General features: G+C 37.7%; 1 protein-coding gene across 3 annotated transcripts in view; it reads left to right on the top strand.

The window, feature by feature from the left end:
* The first annotated feature begins 9,576 nt into the window (after nt 1-9,576).
* KPNA1 (karyopherin subunit alpha 1) overlaps nt 9,577-20,076 on the top strand; it is a 68,597-nt gene continuing 58,097 nt past the window's right edge. Inside the window, exons 1-2 of one of the 3 annotated variants that reach the window (XM_042956391.1) lie at nt 10,291-10,492; nt 10,647-10,687. In XM_042956391.1, coding sequence (XP_042812325.1) covers nt 10,684-10,687 — 4 coding nt within the window. In that variant the 5' untranslated portion in view covers nt 10,291-10,492; nt 10,647-10,683. Of the gene's footprint in view, nt 9,769-10,290; nt 10,493-10,646; nt 10,688-20,076 lie in introns of those variants that run through there. The other 2 variants (XM_042956393.1, XM_042956389.1) reach the window with 2 other exon arrangements.

Here is a 20,076-nt window from a genome sequence, read left to right as displayed (position 1 = left end):
ATAGGAATAAGTCACTTAATAAGCAATTCATAAAAAACCTAGAGCATTATATTTCATAGTAAAACATTAGAACAATTCCCTGCAAAATCAAGAATGAGACAATGGATGCTTTCTATCACCACTTACCTTCTCCGATGAGTTAGAACTCCTGTCAAACACAGTAAACAACAAATTAAAAACATGACTAGTGGTGGAGAAATAAAAATGTCATTAATCAAAGGAAATATGGTTGTCTATAGGAAATCCAAGAAAGGAGCGCCTTGCTACCTTAGTCAGTGGAGCATGTGGCTCTTGATCTCAGGGTTGTGAGTTTGAGCCCCAGGTTAGGTTTGGAGATAACTTAAAAATCTCTCTAGAAAAAAAAGAAAATCCAAGAAAATCTGGAGACAATTATTAAAATGAATAAAAGCATTCTGTAAGGTGCTAAATAGAAGTTATGCATAAATCAATTTCATTATTATGCATGAGAAACAATAAATGTAATGACTTTTTTTACCATTATAACAGCAACACCAAAAAAATAAAGTAACTAAAAATAAGTTTAACAAAAGAGTATAAAAACTTCATGAAAAACATCACAACATGTTTTGAAAGGCATTAAAGAAGACCTTATAAATAAATGGAGCTATATACTATATTGTCATCGAAAGGGAGACTTAATATAATAAAAATCTCTATACTCTAAAAATAAATCTTATCAATTCAATGAAATTTCAGTCAAAATCATAAAAGTTTTTTTCATAGAAATTGATGGAGTAATTGTAAAATTTATATTAAATAAAAAGACCCATGAAGAGCTGAGGCAATTAAAAGAATTGTTTTTAATGTTTATTTATTTTTGAGAACAGGAGTGTGAGTGCGGGTGAGGGGCAGAGAGGGAGACACAGAATCCAAAGCGGTCAGCACAGAGCCCGACATGGGGCTCAAACTCATGAACGGTGAGGTCATGACCTGAGGTGAAGTCAGGTGCCCAAGTGACTGAGCCACCCACGCTCCCTGAGCTGAGGCAATTTTAAAGAAGAAAAACAAAGTGGAGGTGACTTGACCTACAGCATATCATGACTTACTATACAACTACAGTAATTAAGATGTGTTACTGGTGCAGGGACAAACAGACCAACTGAATAGAATAGAAAGCTGCAAAACAGACCTATACCAATATGGAAATTTGAGAATATATGTATCTTGAGTGAATATATATATATATATATATACACATATATATATACATACAGAATACATTTACAAATATATATCAAATACATTTATAAATAAATAATATATAAAATATATAAATATATGATATACATAAAATATATACAAATAAATTTATAAATATATGAGATAAATATATCTCTTAAGTTTATATATTATATATACTATAAAAATTATATATTCTGCAATATTTATGATATACTTTTTCACATTGCAGGTTTTATGGTGTCCATATTTTTATGGTAAATTTATAAAATTTTCCAGCAGATATTTGCAATTAGAAGCTAAGTACCATTTAAAAGTCATAATTCAGGTGATAAAGAATACTGTTGATTTCTTATTCAATTTTCCATATGAAGTCAAATGGCTATTTGATGCTTGCATTTTTGCTCACTAGTTCTTATTTTCTGAGTGTCGTGTGACTATATACATACTTTTCTCAGTATAGAGCTTTGAATATATGTATATATATGAATGACAGAGGTAAAGTTGTGGATCATTGGGAAAACAATAAACCAATCTTAATACATGGTCTTAGACAACTGGTTAAGGAAGTGGAATATTAAATTTGGATCTTGTGGGGATTCTTGTTGAAGTGACTTATTGGAGTGCTTTTGGGAATGTGGGAATCAAGGAGACAGCATAGGGCAGGGGAAAGCTAGCAAGAGTATAGTCTCAGCTGAAGACTAGCTTCAATATAATTCCAAGGGAAAGCTCTAGGGAAAAAATTGTACCATTAGAGTAAGCTGAACACTGTAGCAGCAGTTGGCTTTTTTCTTTTTTTAAGTTTATTTATTATGACAGAGAGAGAACAAGCAGGGAAGGGACAGAGAGAAGGAGAGAGAGAATCCCAAACAGGCTCTGGCTGTTAGCACAGAGCCCAACATGGGGCTCCATCTCACGAACCTCAAGTTTATGACCTGAGCCAAAAGCAAGAGTCAGACGCTTAACCAACTGAGCCACTCAGGTGCCCCAAAAGTTAGCTTTTTGAAGTAATGTCAGTTGTTGGCTTAGGTCTGTCCTTGAGGGTGGGAGCGGGAGCCTTCTAGCAAGCTGACTCCTATTAGGCTTGCACTTCTTCAAAGATGGCAGTTGAGAGTTACCTGCCAGCACTCACATCAGGTTGGGGAATGGGTATATTGGCCAGATGGAGTAGATTCATTTCATTTCCCCACCCGTACAGGTGGGGAAGAGTGACCAATTGTCCTGATTTGCTTGACTTTCCAGGTTTTGGCACTGAAATTCCCACATCCTGGGGAAACCCTCCCAGGACACACAAAACATCCTGGTCTTCGATGGGTGTGGAAGGTTGGGGGAAAATTACAAAACCCATCCATATGACAGCCCAGAAAATAGGAGCTGAAAGCAATCATGCTGCATGTCAAATAGATATAGCAGATTCTTTGACGTCTGTAATCACTATCAATGTTTTTTCCCCTGCCCATTAATATTAGTAACCATGATTTGCAGTTCACAATAATTATCATCCATTGTTGCATTGTTCTGAGGAATATGACTTAAATGTGAAGTGTAAGTGCATTATAATCATAAGCATTAACAGTACACCTTTGGCTTTGCCTGTGGATTAACCACTGTGCCTTTTACAAGTTGATTTTTTTTTAACATTGTGAATGTGGTGACCATATTTTATAAGAGCAGAGATAATGAAATGAGAATGATTATAACACCAACAACAACATGATCCAGACATCACTGCATAAGAAAGATAAACAACTATGTAATATTAATGACCAATGGAAGACAATATATAGCTGGATTAGGAAGGTAAATAACAAAAACAGAGCATACTGCACAACATGCAGAAAGACTTTTGGATTGGCTATGGTAGAGAAGAGGATTTGAAAGCACATACGGAGACTGAATCTTACAAGTCTGGGATAAGACAGACAAGTACTTCAAAATCAAAAGTTTTTTAGTTTCTCAAAGATACCACTGCTCAACTGAAAATAGCAGCTGCTGAATTAGCTTGGGCGTATCACATGAACCAATGTGCATTATTGTATTGTACTTTCTACTGCTCTATGGAACCAAAAAAGGTTACATTTCCTGATTTAAAACAAAAAACCAAAACTCTCCTCTAGCCCTTTAGCCAATTTAACCTGAAAAATGGAGTTTCAAATTGGCTTCTTAATGTTTATTAAGATTTTTAAATGAAACCATGAACATATAACAAAGGGTGTTATATCTTGTCCAAAGACAAAGTAGCCTTGGCTCATTTATCTGCTTTCAGTGAAAATGTTAATTTGGACAAATTCTATTCAGTCTCCACACTACTTACCAAAGAAAATGAAACAATCTCATTTGCCAAACACCTTATACATAACAATACTAAAAAAAGGTGTGGTTTACTCACCTGTGATATGGAGGTTTTCATAATAGAAGTGTTTGGTCATTTCAGTTTCCTCAAAATATGCAGAAGCATTTAATTAAATTTTTGGCTTTATAGAAATGGAAGGAGTTAGCTACCTTAAACATGTGCCTACAAGATGACTATCATTGAGGGCACCTTGCTGGCTCAATTGGTAGAGTATGAGTCTCAATCTCAAGGTCATGAATTCAAGCCCCACATTGGTCATAGAGGTTACTTAAAAGATAGATAAATAAATAAAACCACATTATTTTAAAAAAAGATGACTATTATTATTGTTAGCCATAGAAAAGATGTTAAAATCCTGGCCTGCCATAAAATCATATTTTCATAGTGTGGAACAAGAAGAATGTCCTGTTCCAATTTGGAAATATGTTGAGGATGAGAATGGAAAGGACTACAGTGAAACAGAAATAAACATGCTGGTTCTCTAAAAATGTGTGATAATCTTGAAGAGGCCATAAGGAATCTAGAAAAAGATGAACCAACTGCACCTGAGTTATTCAGTGTTATACTAGGTTGAGTCAAAAACTCCAACAGATAAAAAAAAAAAAAAGATGAATTTTCTGGAAATAAAACTGTTTCAGAACTTTTTAAGAAGTCCCCTCCACCAAAGGCAACCAAGTTAAACAGAACTTTCTGAATTTCTTTACTAAAATTGTAAAATTACTTGGAAGCTAACTTCAGTTTTCACAAGTTTAAATTACTTCTGTGCTCTAAAGCCATTTTCCCTGGAGAAGAGAAGTTTAACTTATGACGACATACAGTGTGCTTCAGAGTGTTTTTTAAATGATGAGGATTTTAGATATGGAGAGCTCACATGGTTAATTTATACATGCAAACACCCTGATTGACAAACATCTGGCTTACCAAATCAAGTCCATAGATACAAAGCAGGTAGATACTTTGGAGAGCTGGAAATGAATCCCTATAAATTTAGAAATGTGCTGTGCTCGTAAATAAAATTCTAAGTATTCTGTGCTCACTTTTTGATAGAATATGTATTCACTTTAGCTATTATGTAAAAAAGAAAGAAAGACCTAAAGACTCCAGGCAATTCAGATAAGTAGTAATGGAAAAGGAAACAATGAATGAAAAAATTTCCACTGTATCATAGAACAAAGAAACATACCATTGTTATTTTTAAATTTAATATAGGTAGTATCTGTTTAATTAGTCCTACTGTATTTACATTCTCCTTAAAAAAAACCTCTTACATTTATGTTTCTTAAGAATATACAATGGTAGATCACATGATACTCTATTTGGAAAACCCAAAAGACTCCACCAAAAAAACTGCTAGAACTCATCCATGAATTCAGCAAAGTCGCAGGATATAAAATCAATGTACAGAAATAGGTTGCATGTCTATACACCAATATTGAAACAGCATAAAGAGAAATCAAGGAATCTATCCTATTTATAATTGCACCAAAAATCATAAAATACTTAGCAATAAACCTAACCAAAGAGGTAAAAAATCTATACACTGAAAGCTATAGAAAGCTTATGAAAGAAATTGAAGACACACAAAAAGGTGGAAAAACATTCCATGCTCATGGATGGGAAGAACAACTATTGTTAAAATGTCGATCCTACCCAAAGCAATCTATACATTTAATGCAATCTCTATCAAAATAACACCAGCATTCTTCACAGAGCTAGAACAAACAATCCTAAAATCTGTATGGAACCAGAAAAGATCCCAAATAGTCAAAGCAATCCTGAAAACAAAAACCAAAGCTGGAGGCACCACAATTCCAGACTTCACGCTGTATTACAAAGCTGTAATCATCAAGACTATATGGTACTGGCAGAAAAATAGACACACAGATCAATGGAATAGAATAGAGATCCCAGAAATTGACTCACAAGCATATGGCCAACTAATCTTTGACAAAGCAGGAAAGAATATCCAATGGAAAAAAGATAGTCTCTTCAGCAAATGGTGTTGGAAAAATTGGACAGCAACATGCAGAAGAATGGACCACTTTCTTACACCATACACAAAAATAAACTCTAAATGGATGAAACACCTGAATGTAAGACAAGAAGCCATCAAAATCCTAGAGGAAAAAACAGGCAACAACCTCTTTGACCTTGGCCACTTCTTACTTGACATGTCTCTGGAGACAAGAGAAACAAAAGGAAAAATGAACTATTGGGACCTCATCAAGATAAAAAGTTTCTGCACAGCGAAGGAAACAATCAGCAAAACTAAAAGGCAACTGACAGAATGGGAGAAGATGTTTGCAAATGAAATATCAGGTAAAGGGTTAGTATTCAAAATCTATAAAGAACTTATCAAACTCAACACCCAAAAAACAAATAATCCAGTGAAGAAATGGGCAAAAGACATGGACAGACACTTCCAAAGAAGACATCCAGATGGCTAACAGACACATGAAAAAATGCTCAACATCACCCATCATCAGGGAAATACAAATCAAAACCACAATGAGATACTACCGCATACCTGTCAGAATGGCTAAAATTAACAACTCAGGCAACAACTGATGTTGGTGAGGATGTGGAGAAGGAGGAAAACTTTTGCACTGCTGGTGGGAATGCAAACTGGAGCAGCCACTCTGGAAAACAGTATAGAGGTTCCTCAAAAGATTAGAAATAGAACTACCCTATGACCCAGCAATTGTACTACTAGGTATTTATCCAAAGGATATAGGGGTGCTGTTTTCAAGGGGCACGTGTACCCCAATGTTTATAGCAGTGCTATCGACAATAGCCAAATTGTGGAAAGAGCCCAAATTACTCGGCGATAAAAAAGAATGAAGTCTTGCCATTTGCAACAATGTGGATGAAACTAGAGTGTGTTATTCTAAGCGAAATAAGTCAGAGAAAGATAAATATCATATGACTTCATTCATGTGGAATTTAAGATACAAAACAGATGAACATAAAGGAAGGGAAGCAAAAATAATATGAAAACAGGGAGGGACACAAACCATAAGAGACTCTTAAATACAGAGAACAAACTGAGAGTTGCCGGAGGGGTTTTGGTGGAGGAATGGGCTAAATGGGCAAGGGGCATTAAGGAGGACACTTGTTGGGATGAGCACTGGGTGATAAGTAAGTGATGAATCACTAAATTCTATATCTGAAAAAAAAACAACAAGTTCTTTTAAAAAAAGAGAATATACAATAATATAGCTGACAAAATTTAAATATGCAAGAAGTAGTTAAAAGAGTTAAAATAATTTCTTGCACCCAAGGACAGAAAAGAACATAAAAATATTATGTTAAAAAATATTGTTATATTTTTCTTACACATTTTATTTACTTAACTATCATTAGTCCTCCTATTATGAATTACCACTTTTGACTAGTCCTGTTGCTATTTTAAGTAATAGCATTTATGCAACAGAAAAGAAATATAACAGAATATATAATTTCAAGTAAATACCTATTTTTCATGTTTTTATGTTAAAGTGATAACATATGAGTATAATTATATTATTATTTATTTTCACACCTATAAGATTGAGAAAAAAAAAAGCCAGACATTTTCAAATGGTAGCAAGGATATTTAGAAGAGAAACTTATATACTGCTTGTGAGTATAAATTGGTACAACCACTTTGTGAAATCATCTAGCAATATTTAGTGTATTAGTTTTCTATTTCTGTGTAACTAATTACCAGTAAAGCATTTTCACAGTTCCTGTGGCCCAGGAATCTAGGCTTAGCTGGTTTGCTGGCTCAGGGTCTCACAAAGCTGTAATCAAGGTATAAGTCAGGGTGTCTTCTCATCTGGAGGCTTGACTGGGGAAGAGTCACTTCTAAGCTCTCTAAGGTTGTTGGTAGAATTTATTTCTTCATGGTTGTAGGGCTGAGGGCCCTGGCTGCTTTTGGGCTGTCAGCTGGAGGCACTTAGGTCCTAGAAGCCATTAGTAGATCCTTGCCACATGGCCCTCTCCTTAGGCAGTTCACAGCATGACAGCTCACTTCTTCAAGCCCCACAGGAGCATGTCAAGCCCCAGTTTGCTAAGATAGAGACTTATATAATGAAATGTAATCATGGGACTAACATCCAATTATCTTTGCCATATTCTATTGGATATTAAAATTAAGTCACATGTCCCACCCACACTTGATGGGTAGAGATTAATACGGCAACACCAGGGGGCAAAGATCAGGGGGCCATCTTAGACTTCTTCCTATCACAGTTAGTGAGGTTAAAGATGCAATATCCTAGGATCTAGCAGTTTCCCTACACACATGAAGATGTGTGCAAAAATTTTCATAGCAGCATTGTTTGTAAAAAAGAAAAACCCTATTGTTATACAATTTAAAAATGTCTCAAACTACAAAAAGATGAAGTCAGAGAGATATTCACTAATAAAACACATTGCGTGGTATGATAACATTTTTGTAAAAGTAACTATATATATATATATATATGAATTTTGCTTCAGAAATGGCCTACTGTTGTCTAACAAATTCTCCCACCACTGAGAATCACTGGACAAAACACAAAAACATTAAGGCATGGAGGAGATACCATGGCAGTGAGAATTTATGGGTCCAAGATCTGTAAGAAAAGGGAAGCCACAAGAGGTGAGCCTGACATTTGCCATCACTTTTCCACCTGAGGTGATTGCTAATTCTGAAAGCAGTGGCTGAAAAACTGAGTGGAGCTTTTAGCTATCTCATGGGGCTGAGGAAGCTGGGCCAAGGACAAAAGGCCCTCATCAGGAGTAAGGGTGAACTGGAAAGAAACTAGTTTTCACAAGGACTAAGTCCAGCTCTGAATAGTCTCAGTTCCTGATTGGAATGAATTGATCTCTCCTCAGTTTAACGATGGTGGGGTATACTTGCCCCCAAGTGTCTCCCTTACAACGACCTCCCTTTCCCCAATCCCCCTGCTCAAACTCAACTCACTCTAGAAGATACAGCATTCACCAGTGGAGAATACTGATGTGGCAGGGAGAGATCCAGGACAAATGAACATTGCATAGCCTAGGATTCATGTAATGTAGTCCTCCCTTCCATACTTATAAATGAATTGAGCTACCAGACCTCTTTCACACTGCTTCTCTGCCAGTGTTTTAAATTGATCTGATAAACCATGTCACATGTGAGACTTTCTATTCTGTGACCTCTGCTTGGCTGGCTGGCTTCAGTCCTTTTTCTTTTGAAGGTACTGCTCAAAAAGAATTCCGTCAAATTTAACAGTAACAATTATTTGCCCAAATTTTCATTTGCGAGCCCTTGAGAGTGAAGCAACTATTTATGCTTCATTCAATTTCTTAATTGTTTTTGATACTTCTCATACATTATCAGGCATAGGGGAAGGGGGGGGAGGGAATACCCCGAAGTTTCCTCACACGTGCTGCCTGTGAATGCCTTAGACATGAGGCACTGACTTAAATTTTTTTTTTAATGTTTATTTATTTATTTATGAGAGAGAGCGAGCGAGCAGGGAAGGGGCAGAGAATGAGAAAGACACAATCTGAAGCAGGCTCCAGGTTCTGAGCTGTCAGACTCACCAACTGAACCGTCAGATCATGACCTGAGCCGAAGTTGGACGCTTATCGGACTGAGCCACCCAGACACCCCACGAGGCACTGACTTTTAACACTTGTAATACGCCCTCAGCCTTCATTCATTCCAAGGTTCGTTCAATAAACGTGTGCTAGGTACCATGTTAGAGGCTGGTTATGGAAATGTGAGGCAAGGATCCATCCGCCCTGGAAGACCTACGAAGACAGGTTTGTAGACATACTTTTGCAATTCAAGCTAAGTACAGTCCTATGGTCCCTACACCACGATTCTCCAACCTTTACCTTTGACTACTACCCTCCTCCTCAGCGAAACCTCCCAAATCCTCGACTCTTCATTGGTTCCCGCTAACCTCTAGGGCTTGCAGAGAAAGACGGCTGGAAGACTACGTCTCCCGGCAGCCTCTGCATCAGGGCAGCAGAGCGGAGTGCGCAGGCGCATGGATCGGCCCCCGCGCGCAGGCGCACTGCGAACGCCCGCTGAGCAGGGTCTTGCTGCTGGGTGCGCGGCGGCGGAGAGCGAGGGCCTGGTGAGCACCGGCGCTGGCCGGCTGTTGGAGCTTGTGCGCGGGAGAGGAACGGCGGGCAGGCAAGCGAGCAAGCGGCTCACCCCAGCATCGGCACCGGGATCGGTTGCCTTGAGTCTGGTGAGTGCGGGGCCCCGCGGCCTCGGCCCCTCCCCCTCCCGCCGGCGGATCCGGTAGTCCTCGGCGGGACCCGGGAGAGGCCCCGGGGCGAGGGCGGGCGCCGGACGGGCTCGAGCTTGGGTTCCTGGGCCCGGGCGCTCGCGGCGCGTCCATGCGTCACGGCCCGGCGGTCCTAACGGCCGCGCGGCCGGCGGAGGGGAGGGTGGGGGTGGGGATCGCTGGTGTGATCGCCATCGGGAACGCCGGTCGAGGCGAGGCAGGGCGGGGCGGCGGCGGGGTTGGAAGCGGCGCCGGGGACTGCGGGGCGCCGAGGCAGCGGGGCTGAGAGGAGGCGAGCGCCGAGCCTGCGCCGCGGCCCCGTGCGAGCGGGGGGCGGGGGTGGGCAGCGCCGGGTGCTGGGATTTGAGGCAGGAGGGAGCAGGGGGCGCGGGTAGAAATCCCGTCTCGGGAATTCACAAGTTACAGCCCGTGCTGGAGCCGGTGGTTGGGAGGGGGGGGGGCGGGGGTGGAGACGGACGACTGCAGTTTACAGATGTCATAACAACATGGGCCTGAAGCGGCTGACCGGGGTGTGGTAATTATAGGAATGACAGAACTTAGTCTGCACACAGCGTGTGTAACTGGTGATGCGAGGGAAACAGCGAAGTATTCGATGAAGCGCAAAATGGGAGGAGAAAAACTGAAGGATGACTGGAGTCAAGGAAATCTTGAAGGAATGTTTTAGGTTTGAATGAAAGTATTTAATGTTTCACTTTTAAGGGAAAGATTTCAAAATCATTGATTTTTAAGGTTTAAATGCCAAGTAAACAAATTTGAAGTGCTTTTTTTCTAAAACATGCTAAAATCAATATTACTTTTTCATCCTTTTTTCCTTTAAGAAACGGTTCCTTCAAAACCCCTGTTTCTCAGCAGTAGATGAGTAAGTGATTTTACCCTCTTGTTGCTTCCAGGCTCATTCTTGACATTAACTTGTTCTTGTATTTGTAATATTTTGGAACGGATCCAGAAGTTATTTCCCCTTAAAGATTGTTAAGATGCAATTTTAACTTTTTGAAGGCAAATGATAGTGAAGTAATATTGCATTTTCACTGAAATCATTTATTCTTGGGGGGGCCACTCTGTATACTTGATTATAAGATGGAGGATGTGCGAGAAGGAATGAACATTTGAACTCCTTTCCAGGTATTTTGCCGAGTACTTTAGGTATGGTAAAACATTTAATGCTTACAGTAACTCTGAAGTAGATGTTAATTTTTTCCATTCTACAGATAGAAGCTTTGAAAGTCAGAGAAGTTAAGTAACTTACTTAAGGTCATCTAGCTCTTTTTGGAAACAGCCTGAAAACCCAAGATCACTGCCATTTTAAGAATTATTTCTCCCCTCCTTACATACCTCTTGGTTGTATATGTGTGTGTTTTTCAAAAATTATTACTTAATGCATTCATTCAGTATATACTTAATGAGTGATTGTATGCCTTCAGACTAGGGATACAGACACCGCCAAAACGCTGTTACTACCCCCATGGAATTGATAGTGTGGAGGGGAAGACTGACATAGAGTGAATACAAATATTAACTGCTTGGCATTTTATCAGTCATTATAACTGAGCAGAAATTGTAACGTACTCTAGTAAATAGCAAGTTTAAATGGAATTAGACATGAGCCTTGAGGACAAGGTTTACAGTCTAGTAGAGAAACAAAACATATAAAAACCTAAAACCAAATGACAGAAGTAAACACCTCACCTGAAGTCAGTATACTTGCATTTTGTTACTTTAGGCCCTCTTCAGAGAACTGTGATTTAATGTTACGGACATTGACTTTTATCTACGATTGGTACGTAAGAAAAGACAACATGAAAAAAATCTTCATTGCTTATTTATTTTTTGGGCCTTATGAGGTAGATACCTTAGAGACAAATTCTTTTTAAGAGCCCAGTGGTAGGCTTTTTTTTTTTTTTTTTTTTTAACAAATGACTGTTTTTATTAGATCATTTGTGTTTTGTAAGCCATCCTGTTCATCCTGTTGCTCTTCACACTTTGGCTGTTGGGAGTGGGGTGGGAGTTCAGAGCTGTGTCCAACTTTTGTAATTTTCCTTAGCCTCAGCCATGTTATAAACTATATCAGATAGTTTGGAATTTCTCTCAGTTGTTTCCTGGACTATTTCTTTGTTGCTCTCAATTTAGTTTCTACCTTTTCCCTTTCATTTGAGATTAGGGATTATAGCTTACTCTTCTTATCACCAGTGTTTTAACACAATGTTTGCTAAATTAGCAATTGTCTTGATTTATGATGTTTGTGTTTTGAAGTCTGTCAGATTGTTTTTAGAAATATGTATGAATACTTTGCATAAAATCAATTAAGATTTTGGGCCATGCAAATAAAGGTGACTGACCTAGTGATGAAGGTAATTCCCTATTACTCAAAGTCTTTGTTTTAAGATCGCTGTACTCTGCAGGTATTATGAATTCAGCCATAATAATGGAAGAAAACATTGGAAATGGTAAACAATTCAATTAGCTGATTGGGGCTGATTTCACTCCGTTCTTGCTGCAGTAAGCAGGAGGTGGCCCCAGGCCAACGGGGGGCCAGATAGGGCCTGCATTAGAAAATTTTGAGGCCCTGCAGTGAAAGAGCAGGGATGAAGACTGATGGAACGTGCAGTTGTGGTTTTTTTTTTTTTTTTTTTTTTTTTTAAAGATGTTACAACCCCACCAAATACAGATCTAAGTGATAAAATGTTTCTGACCTAGTATAGTAGATTAATTGGGGCAGTTCTTGAAAGCAGGCAATAATCCAGAATGTGGATAATGGGGATAATCTTCTTCACATAACAAGAATAATGCTGCCCTTCATATACAAAGATAAGTCTGCTTACTCATCGTGATTGATTTTCCAGCATGAGGAGGGATATTTGCTGAGTTGTCCATGAGTCTCTGTATTCTGACCAACAAGGCAGCTTGGGGTCAGAATGGGGGCTTGTAGCTAGGAAACAAAGACAAACAGGAGGGACTAACATCTATTGATGGATCAAGTACTACATTAATTGTTTTCACTTAATTATCCTTGCAAAACCACTTTGAAGAGGTGGTAACATGTATAGGGTGGTTAGGTAACTTGTCCTACTTCATGGAGTACATGATGGAGCTGGAATTCAAACAGGGCTATTTGTACTATGTTCACACCAACCATTGAAACTTGGTTTTTTCTTGGTTTGCAGTTCAGTCTTCCAAGCAGAATAAACTAGATTTAGTTGGTTTAGCATCATGAAATGATACTGTGAAGATCTACTTCACTAAAGGCTGAAGGAAGACTGTTCAAGTTCCTTCCTTTATTGCCATTAAAAAATACAATTTTTTAACTAGAATAATATGTGAAAAACAATTGTCCCCTGTCCTAGCCTCTGTACTATTAGAGGCTATCTTTTTTTTTTTTAAGCTGTTTACTCTCATTTATTAATAAGTTGTTTCTATTGCTTTTTCATGATATAGCAATTTCAGGCATTACCTATGGACTTTCTTACACACACACACACACACACACACACACACACACACACACAGAGCCTCTCCCTCCCAGTCTCTCAGTATAATTATCATAGTTCTTTATTAAGTCAATATTCAGAGTGTTTACAATAACTATGTAAATATTCACAACCGAACCATGTACTATTATGATGTCATTTCTTCTGTTAACCTATTTGTGTTTTTCCAGGAGTTAATACTTTTTTTTCTCTCTTTATTTCCTGAAATAGTTGTCTTAGAACTCTGTCTCTTTAATGCAATCTGGACTGGTTACTTTCTAGGCCTACTTGCCACCTGTTATCCTGGAACTTATCTTTACATCACTCTTAAAATTCTCTTTGCCTCTCTCCTGTTTTGGGTCTCGTGTTTCTCCTATTTTTTTTAGCCTCCTGAGAAAGAGTACCTGGGAAGTAAAAACTTTCTGAGATTGTGCATAATTGAAATAGATCTCTAGTCTATCTTAACATTTCATCAGTAATTTGGCTGGGTATAAAATTGTAGGCTTAAAAAATTTGAAAGTCATAGCTTTTTGTTGTTTTCTTGTGTTCCATTGCTGCTGTTGAAGTCCAAAACCATTCTGAATCTTCTTTGTTTGCATGTGATCTTCCCATGAACAAACTGAGCCACCCAGGCACCCCAGAATATTATTTTTAACCCCTGAAATTCCATGATAATATGCCTAAATAAGTTGTTTTGTTTTAATTTTTTTTTAATGATTATTTATTTTTGAGACAGAGAGAGACAGAGCATGAACGGGGGAGGGGCAGAGAGAGAGGGAGACACAGAATCAGAAGCAGGCTCCAGGCTCTGAGCCATCAGCCCAGAGCCTGATGTGGGGTGAGATCGTGACCTGAGCCACCCAGGCGCCCCATTGTTTTTTTAATTTAAGGGCACTTCATGAAAGCTTATAAGCAAGAATGCTTCATGTCATTTAGTTCTGGAGAATTTTTTAAAATTATTTTCTGGACTTTAGGTAAAAATAGTTTTCAAGTTAATTATGCTTCCCAGTTCTTGACACACTATCAGCAAACCATACAAGATCCTTTAAGTTTTTCTTTGATTTCTGAGCCCTACTTCCCCATTACCGTTTTCAGTAGGCATTCACTGCATTGTGATTGATATATTCCTTGATTATATATGAATCATTGAATAATTGTGAAATATGTAGTGGTGTGTGTGTACGTATTTAGTTTATTATGTTATAGACCTTGTCCTGTTTCTTACTTTTTTAAATTCAGCATTGTTTTTAGAGACTTTTCTGTTTTGTTGTCTGTACATATAATTGTGTGTGATGTTATTCCATAATACACATCTGGCACATTTTATTTTTCTTTCCCACCTGAGTTGCCTTTCTGGCATCACAAATACACCATGGTAAATATACTCTTGTACATTATTGTGGACCTGTGTGAGAAGTTCTCTGGGATATACACACAAGAGTGGGATTCCTGGGTTATAGAATAGGAGAGCTAGTTTATGTGCCTAGTAGAAGTATAGGAGGGTTCTTGTTTGCCCACATCTTTGTCAGTATTGCTTTTATTCAACTTTGTAATATTTGCCAGCAATGGATATAAAATGGCATCTCACTATTTCAGTTTACATTCTCTGATTACTAATGAGTTTGAGCATCTTTTGGATCCGTTCAAGTTTTCCCTTTTGAAAATTGTCTATTTTGTCCTTTGTTTCTCTTTCCTTTGGGTTACTGTCTTTTTGGTTTGCAGAGGTTCCTTGTGGAGGTTAGATTTGAATGGTCTGTTCCTTTTAGGCTTGGAAAATACCTTCTCTAAGCCTGTCATCTTTCTTTAATTTTGCCTATAGTGTCTCTCATTGAATGGGTATTCTAAATTTGATGCCTTGTTTCTTTGATAATCTCTTCCTCATCAATTTTTTTTGTTCTCTCTTGGAATTTGTATTTGCGTATTGGAACTCTTAGGCTGTTCTTTTAATTTTCTTTTCCTTCTTATTTTCCGTTACTTAGTCTTTTTGTTCTGCTTCCTAAGAAATTTCCTCAGTATTATCTTCCAACCTTTCTATTGAGTTTTTAATTTCTATCCACATTTTAAGTTTCTTAGAGCTCATTCTTCCAGCATCTTAAATTTTTTTTTAATGTTTATTTAATTTTGAGAGTGAGAGCACAAGCAGGGTAGAGGCAGAGAGAGAGAGGGACAGAGGACCCAAAGGGTCTCCATACTGATAGCAGAGAGCCTGATGCAGGGCTCAATCTCACAAACTGTGAGATCATGACCTGAGCCGAAGTTGGATGCTTAACCGGTTGAGCCACCCAGGTGCTCCTGCTATAGTATCTTTATATTGATTCACAGACACTATAATCCTTCTGAAGATAATAGTTTTTAAGTTTCCTCCCTCCCACTCCCATTTGCTGTTTCTTTAAGTTCCTTTTTTTGTTTCTATTGTTGTCTTTTCTGTATAGAGGCTTTCCCCAGCCTTCATCTTACAGGGTTTGCCCATTCATATTTAAGAGTGAAGTGTCAAAAATGGAATTGAAAACTCTGTAGGTGTGGCATGTTGAAGGTGGCCATTTATGGGAGGAGGGGACACTCGTAGGTCCTTTCTCGTGGTCTCATCAGTTTCCCGGATCCAGAAAGAGAACTTCCAGCCTCTTGCCTGGAGGATATATATACCTGGCTGCTATGTTTTGAGAATTCATCTTAAAAAGTAGCTGGAGTTCTCACTGTTCATTGTGTTCATGTAATCCTGTTTTCTGTATGGCACCTGTACTTAGAGTCTCTTTAGTTTGGTTTCTGCAGAGCAATCCTCTCAAGAACTGTAGGGTTGGGGAAGGGATGGTTGCTGGCTCTAAACAGTGGGGGAGGAAATCTGGTTGTGATGACTGTAGATTTTCAGCTAATCTTCTAGGTTTTAGTCCCATTCCTGTCTACCTTCAAAGATGCCTGTGAAGCCTCCTGCTTGCGGGCAGTGTGAATCAGCTTTTTTGGAGGTGTTTAGGCTTTAGAGTTCTCCACTTTGCTAATAAAATATCATTTGACCATTTGTTTTACGGCTTCTAACAAGGTTTTGACATCTCATCTGTGATTCTGTCATTCCCGTGGTTCATTCCTTTAAAAAAATGTTAATAATTTTAGCATCGATTAATCTACCAGATTTACCATTTTATTTCTTTATATAAACTCTTTTTTTCTATTTGAGTATAGTTGACACACAATATTATATTATTTCCTAAACTCTTTATTTTCTGATCTGTTCATTCTTTCCACAACATTTGAGGGACTGCTGTATGCTCAGTGCTATGCTTAGTATACATTTAAAATTTTTTTAATTTAAAATTAAATTTTATTTACTTATTTATTTATTTAATGTTTATTTATTTTTGAGACAGAGAGAGACAGAGCATTAATGGGGGAGGGTCAGAGAGAGAGGGAGACACAGAATCTGAAGCAGGCTCCAGGCTCTGAGCTGTCAGCACACAGTCTGATGTGGGGCTTGAACTTGGGAATGGCACGATCATGACCTGAGCCAAAGTCGGAGGCTTAACCAACTGAGCCACCCAGGTGCCCCTAAATTTTATTTATTATTATTATTTTTAATGTTTATTTTTGAGAGAGACAGAGTGTGAGTGGGGGAGGGGCAGAGAGGGAGACACAGAATCCAAAGCAGGCTCCAGGCTCTGAGCTGTCAGCACAGAGCCTGACACAGGGCTCAGACTTGTGAACTGTGAGATCTTGACCTGAGCCAAAGTTGGATGCTTAACTGACTGAGCCACCTGGCACCTCTAAAATTACATTTTAATTTTTTTTTTTTTTAGCATTTATTCATTTTTGAGAGACAAAGAGTGAGTGAGGGAGGGGCAGAGAGTGCGAGTGAGACACAGAATCTGAACGAAGCAGGCTCCAGGCTCTAAGCTGTTAGCACACAGTCTGGTGTGGGGCTCAAACTTACTGCGAGATCATGACCTGAGCTGAAGTGGGATGCTTGACTGACTGAGCCACCCAGGGGCCCCAAAAATTGATTTTTAAAAAGAAAATTTCTGAGGGGCGACTGGGTAGCTCGGTTGGTGGAGCCTGCAACCCGATCTCGGGGTTGTGGGATTGAGTCCCATGTTCAGTGTAGAGATTATACTTAAAAATAAAATCTTAAAAAAAATTATAATTTCTGATCTTTAGTTGTTAATATGTTTTGGGAAGAAAGGTACATCCTATATGTGCTGCTTCTTAATTTGAAATGTGAAAACCCTCATAAGTGCACATGTGATAGATATATTACAGAACTAATAAATTCAGTAATGAATATGAATTGGATTAAGGCAAGTTTGTAAAGTTTTTTTTTAACATGAAGGAACTCTACACCAATTTTGGGGAAAGATTTATCTAAAAAAATCCAGCTACAAATAAATAAGGGAAGAGGTAGTTTTTCTTAAAGATCTAAAGTATTCGATCAGAACTTTGATGAAATAACAGAACATTGAGATGATAAAATTCTAGCCAAAAGTAAAGAAATTTCAGTGTTTTAGGTAGGCTAGGAAGCTTCACTGTAGTAAATACATGCTTTCAGCTCTAGTTTTTGAAAGTTTTTTTATTGTATAAATAGTACAGTTGCTTACTGTAGAAAATTTGGAAGATATAGAAAAATATTAATTTGCTCTTAAAGTATTTGTATTCCACTTTAAAAATATAGAAAATAAGTTGGGTTTTTGTTTCTCAGCATCCAGATTTTTCATACGTTATTGGCCAGATTTTTCCCATGTTAGTATTGCTTTTCTCATTTCTCAGAATATTATTATCATTTCCATAACCAAGCCCTCAGTTTGGAAGTTTTAGGTTTACAATTTTTCATTGTAACAATCACAATGCAGTGAACAGTCTTACACATACTGCTAATTTTATTTCATTTGGGTGTATTCCAAAAGTAGAATTACTGAATCCTATGGTATGGATTTCTAAAAATCCTTAGTAAATATTTTCCTTTAAATGTTTGGATATTGAGAATGTCTTTGGTGAACATTGCAAGTTGGGAATCTGTAGATACTGGAAGGTGAAGTCAGAATTCAGGGTCAAAAGTTATAGTCACCTTCTCAGTGGAAGAAAATTTGAAGCTGGGACATGAGAGAAAATAGAGATTTCTATTTAGATTAATGGGGTTAGAGCTAGAAGATGGAACCAGAGATGAGCACCTATGAATTATGTCTACAGCATTGACTTTTCACAGTAGTGGCTTAGGGCTGTGTTTTCCAGGCTTTGCCCCCCCCGAACACTAGAATGTTGTCACTAAAATAAAGGAACTCTTTGAATCACTTTACAGGAAAAAAAAGGAGTAGAATATTTTCAAATTTATTTTTCTTCTCTAATTTTTATTAAAATATTTTAAAGGGGCCTGCTACCACTTGATTAGAAGTTGGTAAGAAAGGAGTAGTATTTACAAATGAACTGAAAGGTTTTTTATACTTAATTCATTTATGCTTAAATTTATAAATCCATAACTTATTTTGTAATCATATTTTGTGGTTTTGGGTTTTTTTTTTATATTAAAAGCATGTCATGTTTTCTAATTAAATTATGCTTAGTTTATATAATTAACTATATTAGTAATTTATGGTGTTTCACAAAGAATATTGTGAATGTTAAATATTTAGAGCTTTTAGTGTGTTGGGATTTACTGACTGGGTGGATTGACTCAGAACACTAAATATATATCATCTTGAATATAATAAAATATAAAAAGATGTACAGTCAGTATGTTGGGTAGGCATTGGTATAGGATGAAAAGAATATTGAGTGAATCAAGGTCAAGGGATCTTGTAGGACAAAGAAGTTCAAATTTGATCTGAGATATGCCAGAGACTCACTCTGGGTCCTTAAGCATTGAGGTAATACAGCGGAAAAGGTGTTGAGATTAATCAGAGAGCTGTGTGAAGGATGAATTGAAGAACAGCGGAGTCCCAAGGTTAAGGAAGGGTGGGTTAGAGTTTTTTCAGTTATGTGGATATTAGGATGACAAGGACCTGGACCAGACTGGTGGCAGTGAGAATGGACAGGGGTAGATAAAATCAAACACTTGGGATAGAATAGTAAGGAAAATTTGATAATTAACTAAATGGACATGAAGGAAAAGGTGGAAGATTTCATTTTGGAAGAGTAGAGTGCATTCTGTTTTACCACCAGTTTTGCATCTGGTTTTTAATTTTGTTGCTTTCTTGGCTTTATTTCCTTAGAAACCGTGGAAAACTAGGCACGATGGCTTTAATTTTTAAGGCTCCTGGTTCCTGAGAGAGTATTTTGAAAAATTATTGACAGTAACTTAGGTTTTTTAAATTAATTGTGTAGGTGATAATACACTAAAAATAATTGCTTAGGGTTAGCAAAATTGTTCATACTATTACTTTGTTGTTCCTTTTATAATCCTGTATAGATTTTGTTTCATTTCTTTGTTATCAAAGTTCCTTTCAATCCAATGTAAGCTTACGTTTCAACTGTATTTTGCATTGTTTTCCAGTAAAGCTTTTGCTTCACTATAATGTTTTTCAGTTGCAGATGCATATCAGAATTTACTTGGAAATCTTTAAAGGAAAAAACTAAACACCAGAGACCTAGTATGTGCTTCAGACTTATTAATGAAATTCTTTGGAAGTACAGCTGAGGTGCCTGTTTTTCAAAAAGCTCTCCCACATGGCAGATATAATCCCCTCTTTTCTCCATAAGGAGGGCGAACCAACCAATCTCAGTTATCAGTAGGGATGTAGAAATATTTAAGATTTTTTATTTTAATATATACTTTTCTTTTTAGAGTAGTTTTAGGTTCATAACAAAA

The sequence above is a fragment of the Panthera tigris genome, chromosome C2 (genome assembly GCF_018350195.1).
Source record: "Panthera tigris isolate Pti1 chromosome C2, P.tigris_Pti1_mat1.1, whole genome shotgun sequence".
Lineage (NCBI taxonomy): Eukaryota > Metazoa > Chordata > Mammalia > Carnivora > Felidae > Panthera > Panthera tigris.
Note: the sequence above shows the minus strand (reverse complement) of the source record. Positions and strands in the feature narration are given on the sequence as shown.